At 42.4% G+C, this 21,613-nt stretch overlaps 1 protein-coding gene across 2 annotated transcripts in view; it reads right to left on the bottom strand.

Annotated features, from left to right (window-relative positions):
* gtf2a1 (general transcription factor IIA, 1) overlaps positions 1-17,442 on the bottom strand; it is a 48,587-nt gene extending 31,145 nt beyond the window's left edge. Inside the window, exon 1 of one of the 2 annotated variants that reach the window (XM_080202220.1) lies at positions 17,199-17,442. In XM_080202220.1, the coding sequence (XP_080058346.1) occupies positions 17,199-17,228 (30 nt within the window). In that variant the 5' untranslated portion in view covers positions 17,229-17,442. The remainder of the gene's footprint in view (positions 1-17,198) is intronic. The other variant, XM_080202219.1, reaches the window with a different exon arrangement.
* Between the last annotated feature and the right edge of the window lie 4,171 nt (positions 17,443-21,613).

Raw genomic sequence — 21,613 nt, 5'->3', positions numbered from 1 at the left:
CAGCTTGCTTGCTAACATTTCTCAATCAACAAATGTTACTAAGATCAGATGATCTTTTCCATAATTGCTGTTTGAGGAATCTTGCTACATGCAAAGTGGCTATCCTGTTTCCCAACATCACAACCAAGACTAGAATTTGAACGTTCTTGGTTTCCTGAGATTGTACAAGATGCCATTGAGTGCAAGTTCTTTAACTTCTTTCAATTCACTAGGACAGTAGGGCAGCATGGTGTCAGTGTTAACACTATTGCCTCACAACTCCAAGGACCTAGGTTCAATTCTGCCTTGGTCACTGTCTGTGCAGAGTCTGTACGTTCTCCCTACATCTGCGTGGGTTTCCTCCGGGCGCTCCAGTTTCCTCCCACAGTCCAAAGATATGCGGGTTAGGTTGATTGGCCATGCAAAATTGACCCTAGTGTCGAAGGAGATACAGGAATAGAGCCTGGGTGGGATTGTGGTTGGTGCAGACTCAATGGATCGAATGGCCTCCTTCTGCACTGTAGGAATTCTAGGATTCTATGACAAGGAGAACAATAGAAATAATTAAATACCAGGCAGGGTGATAAGGATGAAGGTTCCACAGTCAATACAGCTCAACTACAATACAGTACATCATTTCTGCTTGATGAAGAAATCAGTTTCCTATGAACCGAAACTTTGACTGGTAGAAAAATTAGTAGGATAGTGTGATCCAGGTAAATAAGCCTTCTAATTGTAGATTATGCAAATCCTAATGAAATATATAACTGACAGATTGTCAAGGGCTTCAAAACTAATTATTGTAAATACAGAACAAAGAAAAATAAAATTAAGTGAAGTGTTGTAATCTAAGTGTATGTTGTAAAACAATAATATCTTGTGTCCCATCAATTCTTCTCATTTGCCTCTGACTTGCATAACAACAATTATTTATCCTCAGTTTCAAAAAGCTTCTGGCTACAGAACGGTCAACCAAAGTTAGCAATAAAAACACCTACAACATGGCAATATCTGAACTGAGTACCACTCTACACAATACCCAGGTGCCATTTTCCAAATTAATGCAGTGGCAAGGCACAAACATCAGCCTAGAGTTTGCTCACTAACATATTAAACAAATCATGCTGTAGACAAGGGGAAAAAAAAACTTAAATACTATTTCTGCTTATGCACTTGCCATCCAATTATTTCACCCACTCATTTTAAACGGGAGGCAGAAGTTACAGGCTTAGTAAAGACAACATCTGAAAGCTCCAGTCAGTCAGTTCAAAGTCAAATGCATTTCCTGACTAACTTGCGAGGGTGGAAATCCCCAAACATGACAACTTTAATATCGATATGACAAAGGTTGTTGGAGTCAAGTTCAAACATGATTTTTGTTTTACAAACGCAAGCATTGTCTCCATTTCAGACAGTAATAACGAGGTGATGGCCTCATGGTATTATCGCTAGACTGTTAATCCAGAAATTCAGCTAATGTTCTGGGGACCTGGGTTCAAAATGAATTCGATAAAAACGTCTGGAATTAAGAGTCTACTGATGACCGTGAAACCATTGTCAATTGTCAGGAAAAACTCATCTGGTTCACTAATGTCCTTTAGGGAAGGAAATCTGCTGTCCTTACCTGATCTGGCCTGCAGCCACATCAATATGGTTGACTCCAAATGGCCCTCGGGCAACTAGGAATGGGCAATAAATGCTGCAAAAAGTCTGACAACACCAGGTTTTAGTCCAACCGATTTGATAGTAAACTCACAAGCTTTCGAGGGGACTCCCTCTTCGTCAGGTGAATGGAGAGTTCTGGCCTCGGACAGAGCATATAAAGCACAGACAGTTCAGAGATTACTGATTAGAATGCGAATCTTTACACCTAACCTGCTGTTCAAGTCCTAAAGTGGCTGACAATGTGTGTGGAAGGAGCACCGATCACAGGTTAAAGAGATGTGTATTGTCTCCCGACAGCACAGTGAGTGAGGTTTTGCAAACCCAGGCAAGTCACGGGGGTTACAGATAGTGCCACATGAACCCAAGTTCCCTGTTGAGACCGTCCTCATGTGCATGGAACTTGGCTATCAGTCTCTGCTCAGCGACTCTGCGCTGTCGTGTGTCGTGAAAGCCACCTTGGAGAACGCTTACCCGAAGGTCAGAGGCTGAAGGTCACAGGCATTCAGCCTCTGACCTTCGGGTAAGCGTTCTCCAAGGCGGCCTTCACGACACACGACAGCGCAAAGTCGCTGAGCAGAGACTGATAGCCAAGTTCCACGCACGAGGACGGTGTCAACAGGGATCTTGGGTTCATGTGGCACTATCTGTAACCCCCGTGATTTGCCTGGGTTTGCAAAACCTCACTCACTGTGCTGTCTGGAGACAATACACATCTCTTTAACCTGTGATCGGTGCTCCTTCCACACACTGTCTGCCACTTTAGGACTTGAACAGCAGATTAGGTGTAAAGATTCGCATTCTAATCCGTAATCTCTAAACTGTCTGTGCTTTATATGCTCTGTCTGAGGCCAGAACTCTCCATTCACCTGACGAAGAGGGAGTCCCCTCGAAAGCTTGTGAGTTTACTATCAAATAAATCGGTTGGACTAAAACCTGGCGTTGTCAGACTTTTTACTGTGTTTACCCCAGTCCAACGCCGGCACATTCACATCATGACAATAAATGCTGGTCAGCCAGCGACACCCATGTCCCAGGAATGAATAAAAAATGCTTTTTAAAATTAATGCAGTACTGGTCTGGTTAAAATATGATGTGAAACCAGTGTCCCTTATGCACAAGTTATAGTTTCAGAAGACAGCCCAACAAAGGAAGTGGGAATTAAACTTAGTCTTAAAAAGGCACTCTTGGCAATAAAGGTGGATGTAATTTTTGGCAGAACCAACGGGATGAACGAGTACACTATCAAGGGCAGGAGTCTTGGTAGTGTTGAGGAGCAGAAGGATCTTGGGGTCCGGGTCCACAGGACTCTTAAATCGGCCTCGCAGGTGGAAGAGGTGGTCAAGAAGGCGTATGGTGTACTGGCCTTCATAAATCGAGGGATTGAGTTTAGGAGTTGGGAGGTAATGCTGCAACTTTATAAGACTCTTGTCAGGCCTCATTTGGAGTACTGTGCGCAGTTCTGGTCGCCTCACTATAGGAAAGACGTAGAAGCTATTGAAAGGGTACAGAGGAGATTTACAAGGATGTTGCCTGGACTGGGAGGCATGCCTTATGAAGTTAGGTTGAGGGAACTGGGTCTCTTTTCCCTGGAGAGATGTAGGTTGAGAGGCGACCTGATAGAAGTTTATAAAATGTTGAGAGGGATAGATAAGGTGGATTCTCAGAGGCTATTTCCCCGGGTTGAAATGGTCGCTACGAGAGGACACAGATTTAAGGTGCGGGGAGGAAAGTACAGAAGTGATGTTAGGGGTAAGTTTTTCACTCAGAGGGTGGTGAGTGAATGGAATCGGCTGCTGTCAGTGGTGGTGGAGGCGAACTCGCTGGGGTCTTTTAAAAGACTTCTGGATGAGGATATGGGGTTTTATGGGATTGGGGGTTATAGATAGGTGTTGATGTGATCGGCACAACTCGTGGGCCGAAGGGCCTGTTTGTGCTGTAGTGTTCTATGTTCTTCTATGTAATTAGAAGTGTTGTAGGTGATCAGAAATGGGGGTGTGGGAGAAGTGAGTCTGGGGACAGCTTAACTCTGATTGCATTCTTGAGTTTAAATCCCATAAGGGACTTGATCATATAATCTAGGCAAACACTTCAGTATCCTGACCAGCATTTAATTCTCCAAAATGCTGGTTCCAAAGCACATTAACTGGTTATTGATCAGATTGTTTGCAAGTTTGAATAACCTAGGCATAGTCCCGACATCTGTTTCACCATTCAGATAATACCCAATTTGTACTTAACTTTAACTCCAGAGTCCACATGTCCTAATGCCTTAAAAAAACTGCCAATGAGTTTTGACATTTTCCCCCAATCCCCCACTGATTTCTACTACCCTGTGTGAAGAAGTGTTTCCTGACATCACCCAAACAGCCTAGCTCAAATCTTAAAAGGTTGTTTTCTGACTCTGAATTCCTTTTACCAGAGGAAAGTGTTTCCATCTACTCCATTCAACAGATTACAAATGCCTCAATTAAATCATCCCTTGATCTTCTATGTTTAAAGGGTTACATGCCAAGTAGGGTGGTGGAGGCAGACACGCTGGCATTGTTTAAGAATTACCTGGATAGTCACATGAGCAGCCTGGGAATGGAGGAATACAAACAAACAGTCTAGTTGGACCAATGAGCGCCACAGGCTTGGAGGGCCGAAGGGCCTGTTTCCTGTGCTGTACTGTTCTTCGTTCTTTGTACTGTTCTTTTTTGCCTTGTCGATGCAACCTGTCCTCCAAGGGCAGTTTCCCATCTGAATACATTGTCTAACTTGAGTTTTATACAAATCTAAGTTCTTACTGTGCCTGCATAATATGTAGTGTTTTGGAATATGCTGAGGTTACAACAACTATTATGTAAATGACAGTTTTTTATTTGGGTTCAAGTAGTACCGAAGAGCATAACTAGGAGCAGGAGAGTCATTCAGTTCATAAAGCCTGCTCCACCATTTAGTAAGATTAAGGCCCTTCTTCGATCTCATCTACACCTTCGCACACTATCCTTCACATCCCTGAATTACCCATGTATCCGAAAATCTGCCAATCTGACTTGAGCATATAGAATTGAGCAACCACAAACCTCCGCAATACAGAATGCCAAGGATTCACAATCCCTTGAGTGAAGAGATGTCTCATCTCAGTCCTGCAACCCTGACCTCTTATTTTGAGACTGTGACCCTACATCTAAATTCCAAAGAAACATCCTCTCAGCATAGACCCTACCAATTCTCCTTACGTTTCAAATATTTCACCTCTCAACTTTCTAAATCTTATGGAATATGGGCCTAGTCTACGCAATACCCTCCTCTTGGGATAATCCCCTAGTTCCAAGAAATCAATATTGTCTTCTGGGTATAGCCATGTTCACTTGCAAAAATTAGTGGCATTAAGTTCAGTGGTATGAAGAAATTTTCAAGAATGAGAGGATGGCTTGAGTTTTGCCCACGTTTAGCTGCAATTGCAACTTGATCATGAAACGTTGAACTTATAACCTTGAGGCTGATGAAGAGGAACAGGTACAACTGGGGCTGCCATCATATTTAGAAGACTGTGCTATGCCTCCAGATGATGTTAGCAAATAGCATATAATTAAGAGCTGTGAAGCAAGGATGGGGCTGTGGCATATGCTAAGAAGATCCTTGTAAGACTGTTGGACAGGATATTATACGAGTGATACAGAATATAGGAGTGGAACCACGGCAGCACTGGCATACTGATGCAGTGCTACAAAAGATGCATTTTGCCACAATCATTCAGCGTAGACTTCTCACTGCAAAGAAAAATATGAACCATTTTTCTACATACAGCTCGATCTGATAGAAACAACGTCCTTTGTTTCTGAATTGTGGGTGACACTGCATGAGGGGTATTATTTACCCATTGCCAATTACCTTAAAGTCACTCAGTGTGGGACTGGAAACAGATACTGGCACATAACTTACTGAATGACATGAGAACATCAGTCAGGATTTGAACACTCATCCTCCAGTTTGCCAATACGTGCACAAGTGAAACGAATGATAAGCTCTGTTCTGGTTCTAAGATGTAACTATGATAGTCAATAGATGAATAGTCAAAACTGGTAGAAGATACAGCTAAATTTCCCTTTTTTAAAAATCAGATGGGTGAATATAACAAGACATTGGAAAAAAAACAGAATTACCTGTAAAATGCTCAAGTGAAAGATAGATCACGGTTAGAAGTGATAATGAGGGAATAGAAGACATGAGTAAACTGAAAAAGTGAAAAGGTACAGACACAAGACAGCAATGGAAACACTAAAATCAGGCAAAGTATGGTCAATTCCATCAGCTCAAGATAGGACTGGAATTGATACCCAAAATAATCTTACAGGTGGAACTCTGGAATTAAGTTACAAAGGAAATATTTTGATACTGTAATGGCCGCATGTTTAAAGAAAGCATAATTTAACAAGCTAAAGTCCTCCCACATCTACACACGTGATAGCCATGCAAATTTTGCCATTAAATGCATATAACAAAAGCTTAAATCTGTGATTTCATTCAAACAATTTTTTTTCAAGTGAAATTATTATACGTGCATAGAGAAAATGTGAAAAGAAAATCCATTTCTCTGTGCACCAGTCTGCTGCAAGTTTGTAACTGATGTTAGCATAGATAAAACATCAAATTACTACTTCTCCTTCCACAGCAGGACTGAACATTATAAAATATAAACAGAAATTGCTGGAAATGCACAACAGTCCTTGTCTGATAAAGTTCACAAGCCAAAACAGTAATCAATCTTTTCAGACATTGTGTTTTGAAAAAGCCTCTTGCCAGCATTTTCCATTTTAATCTAAGATTTCCAACAATTGCATTCTTTATTCTTTCCCTAGTTGAATGATATAATGCTAACACAGTGCACCTGGAGAATGCACAAATCTTTCTCTGCACTGACAAAACTTACACCCGAGTTGAAAATGACCGACGTAAAAGATTAAAGACTAACTGCTGGAAATAAATTTTTAAGAATGATTCAACTGGGAATTAATTAGGATTTGTTTCAGTTTTTTTTGTGGAGGGAACTATGAGATCATCTTCTTCATTCTCTAGCAAGTGAAACCCTGTGTTCCTTGTCTTGTGTTCTGTGGGTCTTTGCACGGCTGCCAAGTTCAATCCCAGATCTGCATCTTTGACCACACACTTGGCAGATGTTTCCCAAAGATGGGTGTGGTCCTTGGATTCCAGATCACAGCTATTCCTTTCTGATGCTCCTTTTCCGGGCCTCTGCTTGCCATCGGGTGTCTTCGAAGAGTTGTGTCCTTTCAAACAGGAGGTGCCTCCAAGTAGGTCTCCTCTGAGCAAGGATCTCCCAGGTTTTGATGTCTATGTTGCATTTCTTGAAGCAAGTCTTCAGGGGGTCTTTTAAGTGCTTCCTTTGTCCTCTGTTCAGGAGGCTCCTTTAAGCAAGGATGATTTGCTTTGGGACTCTGACATCCTAAGCACATGACCATCCCAGCAAAAGTCTTGGATGAATGTGCCCTTGATACTGGTGTTCTTGGCTCCTTCAAGTACATTGACGTTAGTATGTCTGTCCTCCCAGATGCTACAGAGAATGTCAAAGTGCTGATGGTACATTTTCAGGGCCTTGAGGTGGCATCTGTACATAGTTCAAGTTTCTGATCATATAGAAGAGTTGCGAGGACGATTGCCTTGTACATGGAGGATCTTGGTGTCAGCACGAACATCACAGTCATGGCTCTTGTTCTTAGGCATTCAAAGGCAACACTCAGGTTGGATACAAATGTTCAATTGCTACATCAATGTCAGCCTTTGAGGTTAGGTGGGCGCCCAGGTAGGGGAAATGTTCCACTTTTGGAAGGAGTGCTCCATTCATTTTGATGGAGGGTGAGATCAGTTCTTGCCCTTGGATGGATTAATAAAGGACTTGAGTCTTCTGGAGGTTCAGGCAGAGATGCTTTCATGAAGGTATCAAGTACAACCTGGAGATTCTCCTCACAGAATGGAGATGGCATTGTTATCCTCATGCTGAAGTTTGACAAGCTATGTGTCATTTCCTTCTTGGATTTCAACTAGCTGATGTTTTCTATCTATCCTGTAGACAGCATCCATTCGAATGAGAAGCTTGTTCTTGACAAGGTGAAAGATGGTGGCGATGAAGACCACCCACACGGAATTGAAAATGGCATATGGAAAATAATTCATTAAAGACAATTTTGAAAATTTAATACCAATAGCATTCAGCTGGAAATCAATTAGGATTTGTTTCAGGTTTTTTAGTGCAGAGGGAACCATGTGATTTACCAAAATGAAGCAACGGCACAAATTGAAATGGAATTTTAATTTGTTTTCTAAATATGCAGTATTGTTCACTAAATGAAGATGTGGTAACAGTGAATAGACTCAACAATCCAATAGCAATTCATTGGTAGTTGGCATTCTGAGCATGGTATTGCAATATGGTACAGTAGAACTCCTAATGATATGACAGGTTTTAAGTGGGTGACACCGAGAAATCTTTTAAACCAGTTTACCGCTGGCTCTGCCTTATCTAAAACACAAGAATACACTTTTTTGGGTAGACAGGGACACAATAATTAGACATTTGGTTCTATTCAAGCTCAGTTTAAGTCAGTGAATCTGTTTTCCCACTGCCAAAGCCATGTGTATGCCCAGCTTAAACCCCCTCCATAATAGCCACAGAAGGGGATGCTTCTGCATAGAATGAGATCCATCTCACCCATTTAACTCAGCGACAAGATAATCAAATTTCAGCAAATGACTCTTACAACTTTCCAAGCTTGCTAATAGTCAGCCAGTTATTTCCTTCTGCATTCCAGCTCACGAGGCAATAGATCAGGTCTTGGTGGTTAACTTCTGAAGCACGGCTGTCATTGTTTTGGGATTCTCAGAGACATGGCAGTCTTTGGCGCACTTGCTGTGGATACCTTAGGACATAAGAAACAGGAGTAGATCCTACGTCCCATCAAGCCTACTCTGCCATTCAAGATGATCACAGCTGATCTAGTACATGCCCTGCCAATCCCTGATTTCCCCGAGCGTCTATCCTAAACATAGGTCAACAATAGAGCATCCCACAACACTCTGCAGTCGAGAATTCCAAAGATTCACAGTGGGCGGAGAAGGTTTAGAATTCACTGGCCTCTGTTTTGTCTCAGCCCTCTTCTCAATGCTTCGCCAGACAGCTTCTAGATGTACTAGCCATCAGTGGCTCTCAGTTGTCTGTGTCAATCTTCAACATCTTCATTATTGCTTGTAGGGGTCCTGGTAGCAGAGGTAAGCACATCCAGGAGGTCAGGACCCAATGGCCAGCTCACTGACAGACCAGACCATTCAATGTGGCTGAACCAGCACGGACATCGTTGGATTAGTAACGAATGCATACTTGTCACAGATTGACAGGAGAGTCAAGAACATAAGCAATGTTTAAGTTGTTTATCAAGTAACAGTTTAAAAATGGTTCATAAACCAAACATAGAAAAAAATCGTTTGCCAGCCCTGGACAACAAAAGGGATGGTATAGAAGTTGTGTTGATCTCGGTAGCTGGCTGTGGCAGCCTTCTACTATCTAGCCAAAGTGTTGAGAATATTTTCCCTCCCCTATGGTCTTCCTTGCTCTTCTTTGTCTTCGTTTCAGAACACCCATTTGTACACTTTATTTCCAGAGATTGGTAGTTTATCCATCAGTCACTTGTTCAATCCCATACGGCCAAATGACCAGAAGACAGGTACCCAAGGAGTTACCTCCCCTGCCCATCATTTTGCCTCAAGGTTATTTTCAGTTCCTATCATGCTTGGTGGTGTTTGTTAACTCCAGTCAGACACTTGCCTTGGTATCAGGGTACATGATTCCAGCATGTCAGTTCAGGAATGTCAACAGCAAGGCTTATATCAGCAGACCTTGACACAAGACTCCTATGAGCATCATCCTCTCGGCTATTATCTCTGTTTACCTCCGATCGGCTGCTGTTTATTTTCCAAGAGAAAAGAGAAACAACTTTGTCGGGTGATCACAATACCAGCCTGCTAATTCTTAAAGATGCTGCTTACAGTTCCCGAGAAGTGGACATTCTTAGTGATTTTTAGCTAACCTAGATATTTCTAACCTACAAGCTTATTTCCCTAAATTCTTGATTACATATCATAGATAAAGTACTAAAGCTACTTAAATTATGTGGTCACACATTACAGGTGGTGATCGCACTGAGTAGCTTTGGTGGGCAGCCAGATTTCTTCAGCAGCTCAAATAAAGCAATTCTGCTCACTTGATCAGGGGCCTCGATGAGGTTAATGATTCCCTTAGCTTACAGCAGTCCTTCTTGCAGGTACCGGACTGAGGATCATGTTGATTGTGGATTTTCCGTTCCTGAAACCGCACTAGGATTCGGGGTAGATGCGTTCAGTCAGGATCTCAATCTGACAAGGACAACTACATTTCCAATAACACTCAGTGGAAAGATGCTTTGACAGCTGTTGCAATCACTGCCACATTCTTGTACAAGGTAACAATCTTTGCATCATCTGTATCCTGTGGCAATGGCCCCTCTTTCCAGGGGAAGAGAAGTTTTTGCAGCTGCTGGGGTGTTGGTGTTTTGTTTTTGATGGGTTCAAACAGTACAGCACCAGACATTGCATTCCCTCCTCCACAAATAGGCGATGCAAAATTCTGATTTGATTTATTATCACATGAAATGGGATAGTGAAAAATAATGTTACTTGTGTGCTACACAGACAAAACATACTAGAGTACCATAGGGGAGAAGGAAAGCAGAGGGTGCAGAATGTAGTGTTAGTCATAACTCGGGTGAAGTGAAAGATCAGCTTCATATATGATAGGACCAAAAGTCTGATGCCAGCAGGGAAGAAGCTGTTCAAGTCAGTTGGTACGTGACTTCAGATTTTTGCATCTTCTTCCCCAAAGGAAGATATAGGGCGTGTGGGATTCTCAATTATGCTGGCTGCTTTCCAGAAGCAGTGGGAAGTGTAGACTGAGTCAATGGATGGGAGGTTAGTTTGCATGATGGACCAGCCAAGCCAATCACACTGCCATTTCCCCCTCTCCCACCAACACAGGAAGAGGGGCTCTGGGCATTCCACCCCTTCCCCTCCAAATATGATGCCCCATGGCAATCATCCCTCCTCCCAGAGACCCTAATGTCTTCTCCCACCTGAAATGCAGCCCTGATTTCCTTTTCACTTATTACCGCCCTGTGATGAAGCATTTGAACAGCAGCACTGCCCAATTGACTACTCCCAACTTCAAGCAAAATCCTGCTTTGCCATATCAAAAGCCTTGGTAGCCCCTTACATTCCACCAAAAGGAAAACCCCACTCTGGTGCCCATAGCATATCTCCCCGCACAAAGTAAAATTCAACAAAGCCATAGTGAAATCACTATTCTGCCATAAATCACCACCATTCTGAAGAAAATGTCAAAGGGCAACTTATTACTTATTCCAATAGTGAAGGAAATCTGAGCTGGACCAAAAAAGATTTCCCCTGCCCAACGGTGAAGGATAAGTCACTTACATCCCTCTCCCAGGCTGAAGTAAAAGCCTATGTCTATGATGAAAGAGAGCATCCCTAGTAGATAAGCTGTTTGCTTCCCCATTCCTCTTCCCATCCCCATTTCATTTCCCTGCTCATTTCCCTCCTGTCCTCCATCATGCTTTACCCTCCCCTGCCTCCACTTGCTCATCACCCTCTCTTTTCACCACCAAAACCTTTCACGCAAAATGAAAATTTAAGTGGAGGACACCCTTATTTGTAGCAAGGTACAATGAGGAAATGGATACTCTAGTAAAACTCCCCAGTCTTGTCAGCCATTTGACAACTTGCCAAAATTCCTCATTACAGAATGACTAACAGCTTGCGTATGCTGTATTCCCAAAATTTTACATCAACTTTAGAAATACAAATAGTATTTCTGGAATATGTGGGCAATTTTAACACCAGTTTGCATTTACTGATCAGATTCCTTCAAACAAGCAACAATTTCAATCATTATGCAACTAAATTAAGAAATTAAGGCACAGCAGATTGCAAATTGCATTGCTTATTCTACAGACAAAAATGCCATTTTATAACTACCTTCAGCAAAAAAATGAACAGGAATTAAAGCTTTTACTATCAGATTTTCTCAGAAGCATAACCCTAATGCAAATCTACTTTCACATATTAGATGTTTCAAATGGAAAGATAATACCGCTGAAAATATATTCACACAGACCAAATGAGACATCAGGTTCACGGTGTGGCATGTTTGCATGTACTGGAAGCTACATATATTAATGCACAGGACCCTGTGCAAACAGAAACAGCATGTTTGCATTGTGTCCGTTTCAGCTACACAAAAAAAGACAGCCATTTGCTGGTTAAGCTGTCTGGCTTAAATTTCAAACATTTGGCAGTTAGCTGCCAATCAACTTGTGCATTCTCCATGGCAACACTTCTATCAGAGTCAACTAGTCAACCAACCAGCACACTTCTCATGCTGTATACATTTGTTGATTTCCCTTGCAAATGTCCCAAGTGTGAGACAAAAGTTTCAACAAAAAATGTATTTTTTCAGCAATACAAGTTCTGTGCTACCAAATGACCATTTATAAACTTTCAATAATACTGAGCTCTTGGCAACTAACCCAAGCATTTTTTTTTACCCTATCCTATCCTGCCTGCTTTGACATCTGGCTGAACCTAGATTTGAGTCCTATTCCTTTCTTCATGGGAAGATATTTATTCTGAACCCTTTTAGCTCCTCCTTGAATGTATCACTAGTAGTTGTTTCCAGTCCACTTTAACCAAATCAGATCCCAGTATAGTAAAATTGTCCTTTCCACATATGATCGAGCTGTTGAATTTGCAACTGGGAGATGCATCTGGCAACTAGGAGGACCACACAAGCCACGTGAGAAAAATAACAGGTTAAAAAACAAGGTTAAACAAATATGAAATTTGTTACAGAAAAAGCACTAGACAAACAGCAGCACAGGACAGGGCAGCAAGTTTGAAAGCAATGCTCCAAGCAGAGGTTTTTTAAAAAAATTGTAAGCATAAAGGAACTTTTATTGTGGAGTTTTATCTTGTTATTCCTTTATACATTGAGGGCAGTTAACACGTGCAGGAGCTGCTGTTGCTGACGCTAGAGCAATGAAACAGAAGCTAAAGAAATTGTTAAACTGCAGGAAACAATTGATAGAAACAGGCTAAATCCACCAAACAATATCCTGCCTCTTCCTCCATAACCACCTACCTCCATTGCTAAAGAAAGAAAATGTATCTTCAGTGGCAGTTTAGAAGCTGAAGAATCAGCACTACTGTACTTACAATTCTCTAATTTGACAAATATCTTTAAGTAGTGCAACAGCACATGGTGGAAACATTTGCTGTGCTTTATCCTGAGTGCAATGATGGACAGACACGATGGAAGATTCAAAATGACTGGTTTTATGTGCAAGATGTAATGTGGAAATATCTAACTAGTTGATTTTAATGGAGTCACCAAGAAAGTAATTCAGTATCTACTGACATCAATAAGGGTTTCCAGAAGATTTCATAAAATTCCAACATGTGATTATTAGCAAAAATGATTTTAATTCCTTGCCCTCCGATTGGGTTGGCTATTGGTTAGGAAGTAGAAGACAGTAGGAATAAAGGGTTCTTTGAGTGGTAAGTAGCATTCCTCAAGAATCTTTAGAGTCTCAGCTTTACACTATATTGGCTGAAGCAATATAGAGCTGTGTAACCAAATCTGCTGGTGACACAACACCCATTTTCATAGATGGAAGTAGGATGTATTAAAGGGAAGGAGCGATCGAGTGGACAAAACCATGGCAGGTGGTGTTCAATGTAGTGGGGAGGGGACTGTTGTGAAGCTAGGAAAAAACAAAATTAACTATTTTGTTGATGGTGAAAGATTAAGAAACATTGAGTGTCCAATCACAAATATAGTAGGTACACAGTTTATATTTGAACTTTTTTTAGTTAAAACATCAAGTGTTGTTATGCAAAGTATGACAAGCCACATGCAATAGTTAGGTGACCAAAAGCCTGGTCAAAGGTGTTGGAGGAGGGAAGCAAAGGAGAGACGGATGTAGGGAGGGAATTCTAGAGCTTGAGCTTAAACAACTGAAGGCACAGATTGGATTTATTGCCACGTGTATCTGGTATACAGTGAAAAGTACTGTTTCTTGCAGGTTATATAGAAAAAAGCATACTGTTTGTAGGGTACATAGTGAAGGAGAGGATGCAGAATGTAGTTACACATAGCTAGGAAGTGAAGTTATAACAATCTAAAATTAGAGAAGCACAGATATCTTGAAGGGTTTGGGACAGGGGGAGACTACAGAGATAGGGAAGACCATGGAGATATTTGAAAACATGAATGAGAATTTTAAAATGAAGGCCAAGGTAGGTCAGCAAGCGCAGAGGTGATAAGGAAAAGGGATTTTCTGCAAGTTAGGACACAGGCTGCTGAGGTTTGGATGGCCTCAAATTTACCTAGAGTACAAGAGCCAAAAGTGCTTTGGAATATTGAGTCTAGAGGCAACAAAGCACAAAAATGATCATGAAATTCTGGCCCTCATCTAACAGATGCTGGAATTCAAAAGTGAAAGTAGTGAGTCACCTGTAGCACAGCTTAGGTTATCTGGAGTAACATACTCAAATTTCAGTAGAACCTCAAAAGGTTCTGCTTTGGAAGGGGCACGATTTCCACAGGTTAAATTATGAGGACAACCTTGCCTTACTGAGTTTAGATTGTTTGAGCTAATCAAAGTATTTAAAATAATTGGGGTTCAGCAGTAGGGCAGACACAGAAGCCATTTTGTTTGATGGGGGAAGTCCATAATGCAGGCTTAAAATGAGAGCTGAGTCAGTCAATAGCAAAATTAGAAGGCACATTTGTCACACAAACAGTACTGGAAATTTGGAGCTGTCTGCCCCTTCCCCCACCCAGAAGGTTGCAAATGCAATTCAAATTTATAATACAGAAATCAATAGACTTTTGTTAAGCAAGGGTGTCAAGAGACTTGGAGTGAATGCAGGCAGATGGAATTGAAGTACAAACCCCATATAATCTAATTAAATGGCAGGCGAGACCAAGGGACTAAATGAGCTACTTACATTCCTGCTCCTTTTGAGTTCTGACAAAAGGTTATACTTGGAAATTAACTTATTCATCTCTTTATAAATGCTGCCCTGGTATTTTTAGAATTTGTTTTTAATTACAAAATCAGTTTTGTTTTTCTGAAAATGCCAATAATTGAAAGGATATTAAAAGTTCAATCACTGAACCCAAACCAGCTGGGGAAGCATTAATGAAAAATGACTTTAAATACAACAACTTTTTTTCCCCTCAATGCTACATTAACTTCTCAAAATTAAGATACCAAAACTCACCAGGAAGAGCACACTCTGGATATTCACTCAATGGAATTCCATAACTTCCCAGTACCACATAAATCTCAAAACAGGGAGCAGCCATTTGGTCACTGTTACCCCCAATTACTATCCTCATCCCTGCAAACTCACTCCACCCCATCAGTTTAAGTACTCTATTCACAAAAGGATCATTGCTTCAAAATAATCACTAATAGGCCAATGGAGTTAGAAAAAAAAATGAAAACAAGTCAACTTTTGCCTTATCACCACTTTGCTTCATTATTTTTTTTAAAAAAAACTTTAAATAAATATTGTGTTTAGATTGATTTACATCTGTTAAGAGATAGCGATGAATAAAAAAAGGGGGCTGTTTGATTGCACTTTCACACACTGAACACTAGAGTGTAATCAGCCCAGCAGGAGTGCACAGCTCGAGTAAAACTCAAAACTCCTAGAGAAAAAAAATGTCGAGGGTGCTGGGGGAAAAGGAGGAATGTTTGGCAAAAAAAAAATCCATGAGTTAAAATAATAGCCAGGAGTCGCCAAACAGGCCAGAGGGAGGATATTTAAGCATTTCTTATTTTATTGAGAACATTTGAGGCCGAGATCAGAGCAAAGCAAACATGGCTGTAACAGAAATTCGGATAATATTGAGCAAAGAACCGAAACAATGCCATTTTTCCCCCCCTTCAAACATGAGAAGGCTGAATCAAGGAATGCTTCTGCCCGGTTTCAAACCGGCGACTCTTCGCGTGTTAGGCAAACGTGATAACCACCGAAACAACACTTTCCTCTCTCCTTTCGGCTTCGTAAATAGGGCCTTGTGCCTTCCATCCAGCCTCGCTCTCCCCCGGATTGCCTGCACAGCTCTCGTCGGGCTGGCCTCTTATATTAAGTGGGCCCCCCGCTCCTCATGACGTAGAGCTGGCAAGCACATCCCCATCAGGCGGCCGAGATTATAATAGAGGCGGCCAGCCCTAACAGAGGAAGAGAGAGACAGAAGAGGAGGAGGCACGAAGGACAGGCAGGAGGCCACCCTCCTCCCCTCCCCCAAACACCACACAAAACATGAGCTTCTAGAACTGAAATTAAGGCCAAAAAAAACAAACAAAATAATCACCAGATTGGCCACAAAAGAGAGGGAGAGAGAGAGATAAACAGAATTTAAATTGGAGCCCCGAGGTAAAAAAGGGGAGAAAAAGCCTCTCCCCATTCCTCTCCAGACCAGCAGCACCAAATAAAAACCAGCCAGAAAACAAAATGGTTCATCAGCACAGTGCAGCCTCCATCTCCCACAGTGTTCCTCAAAAGGGATCGGCAGGGGTGTGTGTGTTGGTGCTTGGGTTTCATGCCATTTTCCAGCTGGAATTTCTTAATATGTTCATCCTCAAAAAGTGTCTTTTTTTTTAGAAAAAAAGAACTTGAAATCAGAGGCGAGTTGGAACATTTTGAAATCTTCACCAGAAAAAACCTTTAGGATTTTCTTGGCTTCAAATTTGAAGCTCTCCACACACACACACACACATACAGCAGCAATTGAATTTAGTTATTTTCAGATTGGAATACCTCATGAATTTGACTTTATTAAGTCACTTTCACAAAGTTAGTTATTTTCCATCTGAATAATTCCCCCACCCCACACACTTTCTTTCCCAAGCCACTTTAGGGAGCACCATGAGTTAGATGTATTTTCTACTCCAGAAAAAAAAAATTGGAGATTTGGGGGTGGAGGGCAAAGTGTTTCTTTTCCAACCATTAAAGTAGAAGAACTTCAAACTCTTCAACAAAATGTTTTTAAAGATCCCCTGCAGTTTGTCTTGAGGCAATTTTTTGCTTTTAAGTTAATTCCTTTGCTTTGGTCCAGTTAAAAACAAAACAGGCTGCTGGGGGGAGGGAATAAAAAGACAAAATATTAATTTTGTCCCTTTCCAACCAGGTCCTTCTGAAGTTTGTTTTGCTGGGTTTTTCTTTTAAACTCATTCCCTTAAACACTTTTCACATTTATAAATTTTAAAGTTGCATTTTTTAAATTGCTTCCTTTGGAGGAAGGGGGAAAATATATTCAGATTTTATTTCTTTTTAAGAGATAAATAGATATATAAAATGGTTCCTATCTTAAAGTCTCTTTTATTTCGGAGGATAGAAAAAAAACAACCACACTCAACACACAAAAAAAATCTTACCACCGGGTTTGAGTTGGCCGAACTCGCCATGTGGATACGGAGGAGAATTTAAATGAAATATCCCAGATGAGGTGGTTTGTTTTGTCAAGAAAAGGGGTTTTTTTTTCCTTTTTTTAAACAAAAAATAAAGCTGTTTTGGAGGTGCTGCCTGAAGCGGGCTTGGGAAAGCCGTCCGTCCTCTTCCAGCGAGCGCTTATATACTGCCGAATGGAGCTTCAATTGCCGCTATAGGGAGGGTCGCGCAAATGAGGCGTTGCGTCAGCGCTGGCCTCCTCTCCCCGCCCCCACAAGGAAAGTAGCCGATATCGCGAGAGGTGGGGGGGCAATGAGATATCCGGGTCGCTCGCCCCCCGCTCCCCGGCACTCCGGGACAGCCAGCCGTTGATTCGCAGAGGGTGCTGGGAGTTGTAGTCTTTCACCCGGACTGGCCTGGCCGCCATCACAGGGGGAGGAGCTCTCCAGGTAAGTTTGATGGCGGAAGGTGCTGGAAAGGCTCAGCAGCATCTGTGTAGAGAGGGGAAAAAAAACCAGGAGTTAACATTTCCTACCATATATTGGGTTGATTGGCCATTTTAGTTTCTTTTTTAAGTTTATTTATTAGTGCCACAAGTAGGCTCAGGTTAACACTGCAATGGAGTTACTGGGAAAATCCCCATCAGGTACAGTGAGGGGCAATTTAGCATGTCCAATACACCTAACCAGCATGTTAACTGCTCCAGGGCCTGGTGAAACTAGGCCCACTCGAAATGGGATAAGGATATATCTCAATGGCTGGAGCAGACATGATGAGCAAAGAGCCCTTTTTTTTTGAAAGAGCCCCTTTTTGTGCTGTCACACTCTATAAGACAATGAGATCATGACTGATCTGATGTGATAATCCTCAACTCCATTTTCCTGCGGTGTGGCGGCGCAGTGGTTAACGCTGCTGCCCCCCAGGGACCAAGCCGCGTCATCAACAGGTCCAGGCAGCGGGCGATCGGGGCGGGGGGGGGGGGCGTCCATCCTGACTGTCTGCCCCTCTACCGTGGCTATGTTCGCGGCCAGGTGTCCCCTGGAGAGGGACCACGTGGTGTCCGCGGGCGCAGTCGACACCTTCTGCGCCCGTTGGGCACCGCAGGGGCTGAGGTGCGTTATATACCCCGACAATCACATCTTGATTTGATGTGTCTTAAGTTTCCTTTGTACTTTTTGTTTCTGTTCGGGCTGTTCCCCTTCCTTTTGGGGAGCCGCCCCTTTTGTCCTAATGTAATTTAAGCTTGTCTACTCGGTTTGACCCGAAAGATTCCCCCCGCCCCTCTGGACCAAGGTTCAATTCCCGGCTTGGGTCACTGACTGTGTGCAGCTTGCACGTTCTCCCCATGTCTGCATGGGTTTCCTCTGGGTGCTCCGGTTTCTTCCAACAGTCTGAAAGATGTGCTGGTTACGTGCATTGGCTGTGCTAAATCCTCCCTCAGTGAAACTGAACAGGTGCCAGAGTGTGGCGACTAGGGGATTTTCACAGTAACTTCATTGCAATGTTAATGTAAGCCTACTTGTGACACTGATAAAAAATAAAATAAATAATAAAAATAAAACCATCTATACAGACGGGAACAGCTGTAAAGGACAGGTTGATATGGAACTGATTTCTAACTGGTTCCAGCTGGTTTTCCCCTTCTGGGGTGATAAGAAATAGGAACAGGCCATTCGACCCCTCAAGCCTGCTGCACCATGGCTGATCTGAATCTGGCCTCAACTCCACCTTCCTGTTTAATCCCCCACCCTCATCCTTTACCAGTAACTTCCTCATAGATCAAAACTCTCTCTAACTCAGCCTTATAAATTCAATGACCCAGCACTCACTGCTGTCTGAGAAACAGGATTCCAAAGACTGATATCCCTCAGCGAAGAAATTCCTCCACATTTGGGTGGCATGGTGACCCAGGGGTTAGCATTGCAGAAGCTTGAAGGGCCAAATGGCCTAATCTTTCTCATATTTTTGAATATTCATATTATTTTAATGCAGGATCTCATGCTTATGGCATAAGAAGATTGCAAATTTGTTAATGCTCAGGTAAATGTTTGTGTTCAGTGACCCTAAAGATCAAAAACAACAGGAAATTTTCAGCAGGTTAGGCAGATCAGTAGAAGGGAGGCAAAGTTAATGTTTCAGGTCAATAGCTTCTTACCAGAACTCAAGCTGGCTCAATAGTAAAGATGATAATAACAGAAGAATGCTCACTGTCAGTTAGACAGAGTAGATTCAGAAAGAATGTTCCCAATGGTGGGGGAGTCCAGAACTAAGGGCCATAGTTTGACGATAAGGGGTAAACCTTTCAGAAACGAGGTGAGGAGAAATTTCTTCACCCAGAGGGTGGTGAATGTGTGGAATTCACTACCACAGAATGTAACTGAGGCCAAAATGTTGTGTGATTTTTAAGAAGAAATTAGATATAGCTCTTGGGGCTAAAGGGATCAAGGGATATGGGGGGAAGGGGGGATTAGAATATTGAATTTGATGATAAGCCATGATCAACATGAATGGCAGAGCAGGCTCAAAGGGCTGAATGGCCCACTCCTGCTTCTTGTTTCTATGTTTCTAAAGCACTTAAGGTTAAGTACAAAATTATGTACGTACGGAGTCCAGGGAGGTAATTTGAGCTTCCCAAAATCAGAAGGTTTGAGTGAGAAGTTAGAATGTTTCACATTTCAAATTCAAACCCAATCTGCTTTGAATTTACCTCTTTTCAGAGTTAATGGAAGTGGGATGAGAGAGCCAATCTACTCCCAGGGAACTGGGATGAGGTGGTTTGTAAAGAGACTGCGTGCATCTTTTCCTCACCCTCCTCCCCCCATCCCCCAAACGGGATTAAATTTGGAGCAAAACCTTGCACTTCCAAGTTTCCCCATCCTTAGCATCTTTCCCCTGTTCCAAATATGTACGCCGGAATTCTATGCACCTCCCCCCCCACATAATCTGAGCGGGCAAGGGGCGGACAATGAAAATGTCCATTTACTTCAGGGCAGGGTTTTCCAGTCTCGGGTCAAGCAAGGTCTTGCCCATAGCCACTGTGTCAGTTTACCTTGGAAGTGTTTGCATGCTCAACATTTTGTGGCTTCAAGTTTGACCACAAAGCTTAAATCTTCAAAAGTGGCTGGACAGGTTAACAAAGTAGTTAACAAAGCCTTTGGGGTACTGGGATTCAAATATAGAGGCACAGAGTACAAAAGCAAGGAAGTTATGTTCAATCTATCTAAAATATTAGATTGGCCGCAGTTGGAGTCCTGTGTTCGGTTCTGGGCATCGTATTTCAGGAAGGATGTATAGAATAACCCCAGGCATGAGGGGAAGTCCATGTGGACAGATTGGAAAAACTGGGGCTGTTTGCTCAGAGTATGGCATGGAGATGCCAGCGTTGGACTGGGATGGGCAGAGTATTAAGTCTCACAACACCAGGTTAAAGTCCAACATGTTTATTTGGAATCACAAACTTTTGGAGCGCTGCTCATTCAACAGGTGACTCACCTGATGAAGGAGCAGGGCTGTGAAAGCTCATGATACCAAATAAACCTGTTGGACTTTAACTTGGTGTTGTGAGACTTCTTACTCTGCTCAGATCAGAGAAGGCTAAGAGGAAACATAATGGTTCCTTGGCTTCCTTCAGCCTATGGGTCATTTTTGTAAGTGGGTTACATAAGAACATAAGAAATAGGAGCAGGAGTAGGCCATCTAGCCCTTCGAGCCTGCCCTGCCATTCAATAAGATCATGGCTGATCTGTCGTGGCTCAGTTCCACATTCCCGCCCTCTCCCCATAACCCTTAATCCCCTCTCTTATCAAAAACCCATCAACCCGCGTCTTAAAAATATTTAGCGAGGCAGCCTCCACCACTTCAACGGGCAGAGAATTCCAGAGATTCACCACCCTTTGAGTGAAGAAGTTCCTCCTCAACTCCGTTCTAAACCGCCCCCCCTTTATCTTGAGGCTGTGCCCCCTAGTCCTACTGTCCTTTCTGAGCGGGAAGAGCCTCTCCACCTCTATCCTATCCATCGCATTCATCATCTTATACGTCTCAATGAGATCTCCCCTCATTCTTCTAAACTCTAACGAGTACAAGCCTAGTTTATTCAGCCTCTCCTCATAGCTCAACCCCCTCAACTCCGGCATCAGCCTAGTAAACCTCCTCTGCACTCCCTCCAAGGCTACTCACCCACAAGATTCCACTATTAAGGCCTAAAGTTGGGGAGTGAGTGGAAGTTTCCAGCTGGCCTCCAGGTTTCGTGTAGCAGTGTGTTCTGCTGGGTTATCTCTTACCCATGGTGTGTACTGTTTGGACACCATTGAGTAGTATTGTAGAAGTTACCAGGAAGTCTTTATTAACTTTGTTTACTGAACGAGGGGAGACAGTGGTGTAGAGGCATTATCATTGGACTAGG

Source organism: Carcharhinus amblyrhynchos, chromosome 14 (assembly GCF_965287045.1).
Source record: "Carcharhinus amblyrhynchos chromosome 14, sCarAmb.v2.hapA, whole genome shotgun sequence".
In the NCBI taxonomy this organism is placed as follows: domain Eukaryota; kingdom Metazoa; phylum Chordata; class Chondrichthyes; order Carcharhiniformes; family Carcharhinidae; genus Carcharhinus; species Carcharhinus amblyrhynchos.
The sequence above is the reverse complement of the archived record's forward strand: the minus strand, read 5'-3'. Positions and strand labels throughout refer to the sequence as shown.